The sequence below is a fragment of the Limulus polyphemus genome, unplaced genomic scaffold (assembly GCF_000517525.1).
Source record: "Limulus polyphemus unplaced genomic scaffold, Limulus_polyphemus-2.1.2 Scaffold2741, whole genome shotgun sequence".
In the NCBI taxonomy this organism is placed as follows: Eukaryota; Metazoa; Arthropoda; class Merostomata; order Xiphosura; family Limulidae; genus Limulus; species Limulus polyphemus.
Genome location: NW_013668351.1, coordinates 88,416 through 94,189, shown reverse-complemented (window position 1 = coordinate 94,189; position 5,774 = coordinate 88,416). Strand labels below are relative to the sequence as shown.

Sequence of the window (5,774 nt, the reverse complement as noted above, 5' to 3'; positions counted from 1 at the left end):
CTACACACATATATATATATATATATATATATATATATATATATATATATACACACACACACACATATACATAATTTACAAAAATGTCTTTAAAGTAAACTACATTTTATGTATAATGCCACACATTTTTCATGTATATTACCAAGATGGCTTAACAATCTTCAAGATAATACAGCATCTTTAAGCATATCAATTGCCCTGTACCTAATCAAACACCAAGCCCAACATTTAATGATTTTTATCAAAACAACTTAAGGAATTTTTTTTGTGACTTTCTTCCTGTATTTCAGTTGTGAGCTGCCCTTTTACCTTTCATGTAGCCTATCCATCGGTCAGCAACTGATTTAAGAATAGGGTCACTTTCAAAAGTACTTAACAATAACAGTTGGTTAATGTGGGTGGTGTGGTAGTCCCACCGAGCCAAGTTTGGTGCCACTCCCAGTGAGTAGTGCCGAAGGTCATATAACGACCCTGACCCTGTATCAAAAAGAGGCAACAATTTTTTTAAAGAAATCATTCCATCTTCATATAATTTTGTTACCTCTTTGCAGTCTTTGTGTGTGCAAGTCATTTTTAGATCATAAAGACCCATAAGGGAGTAAATGAACCCATTGAGTACATATGAACTGGGAATTGTGGGATACTCTTCATACCAAACATACTTTCCTGCAAAGGCAGTCATTACACCATGACTTTCAGATCGAACTTTGAATGGTTTAACAGCCTTCATAGCTGTATAAAGATAAGTTATGTTCCCAGTGACTTTAAAGGCACGTGTAAGTACAGAGATGGCTTGACCCTGTCCCATTGCAGAGTACCAGCCTGGAGCTAAATCTGCCATACCAGGAAAAAGACGTCGTGAAACCATGATTGGCCAGCCACCATCTTCATCTTGATGACGAACAAACCAATTAGCAACTGCAAAAAAATGAGCCATGTGGGCCGAAGAGCAAAGTGTAATGTTGTCAATGTATCCCCACCCCCGAAGAGTTATATCACGTACCCTTGGGCTACGAGGTTTTGTTCCCTTTCTAGAAGTTTTTACTAGCATCAGCCCTTTCTGTAGATCTACTATAAGATCCCTTGTTATCTTCATCCAATCTTTACTAGTTCCTATCCCAAAGAAGATTTCATTTTCATGTGCAGAGAGAAGTGAATCAGTCATAACATAATGCAGCTTATAAATTGTACGTTTTCCTCCAAGAATGGTCACAGACAATGTGACATTAGCCTTCATCATAAGATCAAAAGTCAAGATCATGTGATTGGAATCTTCTTTCGAAGTAATGGTAAGTCCAGAGTCGGTGTCAGAACCTGTTGTGATTTTTAAAACCAAGGGAAAAGAAAAGACTTTATATAATTTAAAATTGTACAACTAAGCTATTTTGAAATTGCTTCTTCAAGAAGTTATGTAATATATTGTAATAAGATATAAAAGTATTGAAATCTCTTTCCTATTAACAATGATAAAAAAATATAGTTTTAGTCAAAAAAGCATGATCTCATTTAACTCTTTAAACTCGTAATTTTTTTGCACACACTGCTGTTGATCTGAAATTTGTTTTAAAACTTTTTTTTATTGTTTTGTGACAATGCTTCATGGAATTACCGGTCTATTTATAAGAGATTGATGGTAACATAGTTTAGGTTACCTTTCAGTCAAACAGACATAAATGTTATCAAACACTATCACTGTCCTATGGATAAATCAGGATTTTTGCTGCCAGATGCTGGCAGCATCTGCTTGGGTTTAAGAAGTTAATAAAAAATTTAAATGTAATCAATACAAAAGTCAGGTGTTGGAATGATACGTTGAGCATCAAACTTCTTTATTACTTGTATACAACAGCTTTTCATTATCGCCAAAGAATGTAAATGGATATACATCTTAATAAATAAGAAGAAATCATTTTAGGGAAATAAAATCATCCGAAATTTTCCTTATTATAGGAATTATAGAATTTTCCTTATTACAGTTTGATAAATACTAGATGAAAATTATACTTCTATAGAGAGAAAGTGTTAACCTTTCAAAAACACCACAACAATCACAAAATTGAAATATGCAAAAATTAAAGTTTGTCTACCATTATTTTCTTTTCACCAGCTAGAGGATTTTCTTTCTTTCTCATATTTGAGTATTTGTAATAAGTTTTGGTTTTGCTTGCAATTTCCAACAGAAAATATAGCTTTCTTTAAAAGAACCCTAATCTAGTCATTAGTGTGATGTGCAGTACATTAAAAAAATCCTTGATTAAATGAAGAAAACATTATGAATTTCAACTCTACACAAAATATGATACTGGAAATTAAGTATCTAGTGATTACTTGAAAGTATATTTTAGTATATTTATCTAATAAAAGAAAACGTACAATTCATATAACTCATTTTATCTAATAAAAGAAAACGTACAATTTATATAACTCATTTTATCTAATAAAATAAAATGTTCAATTCATATAACTCATTTTATCTAATAAAATAAAACGTACAATTTATATAACTCATTTTATCTAATAAAATAAAATGTACAATTTATATAACTCATTTTATCTAATAAAATAAAACGTACAATTTATATAACTCATTTTATCTAATAAAATAAAATGTACAATTTATACAACTCATTTCATCTAATAAAATAAAATGTTCAATTCATATAACTAATTAATAATCTCCAAACTTGTCAATGAAATGACTTTAAAGTCTGTACAGTTTGTTTTACAAAAGATATATACATATATAGTATTTCAATCTTTATACTCAAAACAGAGAACAAAATGCTAAAAATAACAAAACTGAATCATATGAAAGCATTTTGAATTTTCAGTTTGTGTGTGAAAAATCCTTGGGGAGATTTCACTTTATTGTCCAAATAATTTATACAGATGCAAAGGAAACCCATCATTAAAATGGAAGTCAAATTTAATAAAAGATTCTTCAATGTTTACTAACATGAACCTTGAAGGTAATCTCAGTAAAGTAATTCTAATTCATGGAAGATTCAAACTCACTTTTTATAAATAAAATTATTTTGTTCAAACATTTTTTATATCAATAAAAGTGTCATAAACTAACATCTCAGAAACTCAAATCAATAATCAAGACTAAATGTTACTCAGTTATAAAAAGATAATTAAACCTTTATTAGCTATACACTAGGAATACTTTCTCTCTCTCTCTCTCTCTATATATATATAATATATATATATATATATATATAAACACACACATACTACACATTGCACAAAACAGTTAACAGATAATTTTAATTTATAATATTATCTGTTGACTGTTTTGTGCATAGCTATGCCATGACAAAACTAGTGTTATAAAATAATGTTAATAATTCATTCTAGTGTTAGAAATAATGTTAATAATTAATTTTTATGTAAATCAAACATCTGATGATTCTCCATTTGATCTGCAATATGAATTATTTTGTCTTTCGACTTTCACTCATAAAATAACAGTTCACAGGAGTGACTTTACATTTTTACAATTGACTTCAATATGAATTATATTCATGATAAACAGCAAAGGTAGCCTATCACCAGTATTACACGCTTAAAAAATTATAAGGCGTCCTCAGTCATTCCTCTAAACAAACTGTCTCCAGGGTGTCTTAGCATCTAGAGTTACATGAAAGAATATGATGCTTCTCTCATGAGCATCCATACATGTTTGATGGAGTTGAAGTCTGGTGAGTATGCATGCAAATTACTTCACTTGGCCAATCCTCTTTTCTCCAAAAAATATGTTAAACAGATTAGCTTAATGGAAACATACAGTATTATCCATTAGGCTGAAAAGGCCAACGACACCAATAAATATCAGCACAAAGGGTAATAGGTTGTGGTTCCTAGGAGGTCTGACATTAATAGTACAATTCCACAGAATGTGAAGGTTGGTACATCCTAGTGCTAATTCTTACCCACAACATACTTCCAACATCATCATAATTTGTAACATTTTCCTGTATGAAAATAAGTTGGGTCTTGCTCCAAAATCTCTCCAAATGAGTATATGCTTATTATCCAGCTGAATGATGAAGCACAACTCATCTTTAAAAAGAACACTGCTCAACATTCAACATGTGATTGTTTCACTGGACATGTCCTTGGCATCACTGCAGTGAGCTCTTTTGTTTTGTTAGTGTATTTCAACTCATTGGATATCTGACATAGATGCCAATCTTGTATAGTTTGTTTCTAATCATCTCTAAACTGGAAAAGTATCCAGTTGAAACTACAGCAAACCATAATCAACAAATAGCAGTTTGCTCATCAAAGTGTTCACAGCTATATCACTGGTTTGGAAGTAGTTCTACATGCTACTAAGGGCATATTCAGATACTTGTAACCAACCTGAAATGATCTGTTGTGACTGGTTGGCTTCTATTCATTAAATGACTTTCCATGAATGAATTCATGGACATAAACTACTTTAAATCCTGTGATTACTTCAAAGTGGCAAATGAGACAGTGTTGTGAGATACCACTACATGTGTACACAAATTAAGCTGAATGACCAATAATTTACATTTCACACCAACTGGCTGAGCATTAGATGCCTAATTTATGTAGAAATGAACATATTTTTGATAACAATGATTTAGCCTTGTCATAGCTGTACTATTACAAATTCCTACTGTATTCAGTATATGTGACTATAATATTAAAAGCTTACCATCAGTTTTGAACTCCAGGACCTTTTTCTGGGTAGTCTTTTCCAAAACTCTTTTTAAAGGGGACTTGGTTTGACCATTAGTGAGCATTGTCCACTGTGCTGAGGGAAATATCTCCCCAGCATCAAGCAGTTTTATGGATGGAGTCTTTTCTGTGAGGTTCTTGCTGAAGTGGCTCAGCCCAAACTGGGCAATTTGGATGGGATAAAGATGACCTTGAGGATCCCACTGTGTTGAGACAGGTACACCTATTGATCATATGGTAAATAATAATTTGTATCTTATTGTATAAAAATAGAATAATTATGAATCAATGGTTTTCTAAATACATTAGGGAAAAGCTTTTTTGGAAATATAAATGAATGTAACTTAGATTCATGTCATTGTACATGTATATATATATATATATATATTCATCTTTGTGCTTGATTTTCTGAAAACTCTCATCAGTTAAAGAATTATCAAAAATAAATGCCCTCTGTTAGGATTCATAAGTAACTTTTATATGTTCTTGTCATTTAACTCAGTATCACATAAATAAAATTATATTTATAATACATTTCACTCTTTACAGATATTGCTCAGAATATTTCACTGAGCCCATCAAATATACTAAAAATACACGTAATCTACAACAAATGAATACTAAGAATACACCTTTTTGTTCACCTGATACATACATATACTGTGCCACTTTTTTTAGATAAAATATACTTACACCATGCCACTTTTTACACAGTTATATTAAAAATACTGAGTCATTACATTAGATATATATTAATAACACGCATCACACTATCATATATATGTAATCAAAATACATATAATTTTCAACAAGATAAATACTAAAAAGTTGATATTACCTTTCATTGTCCATCTCCATTAAAAAATTGTGCTAAGTAGCCTACACAGTCACATGGAGAGATACAATCAAAGTAAAGAGAGGTATAAAACAAAAGTTCAAATAGGAGCAGGAAAAAAATAAACCTGGGGAAGAGGTCAAAAATTTATCTGATCCCCCCCCCCCTGAGGTCGAGACCGAAAAACCGATGAGGACTTTAACTTGAAAATAAACCTCCATACTGT

General features: G+C 31.0%; 1 protein-coding gene across 7 annotated transcripts in view; it reads right to left on the bottom strand.

Moving 5' to 3' along the window:
* Positions 1–75: 75 nt before the first annotated feature.
* LOC106467792 (D-glucuronyl C5-epimerase-like) overlaps positions 76–5,774 on the bottom strand; it is an 85,420-nt gene continuing 79,721 nt past the window's right edge. For all 7 annotated transcript variants that reach the window (XM_022395990.1, XM_022395987.1, XM_022395983.1 and 4 more), the window contains 2 exons: positions 4,691–4,936; positions 76–1,314 (listed from right to left, as the gene is read on the bottom strand). In XM_022395990.1, the coding sequence (XP_022251698.1) occupies positions 287–1,314; positions 4,691–4,936 (1,274 nt within the window). In that variant the 3' untranslated portion in view covers positions 76–286. The remainder of the gene's footprint in view (positions 1,315–4,690; positions 4,937–5,774) is intronic.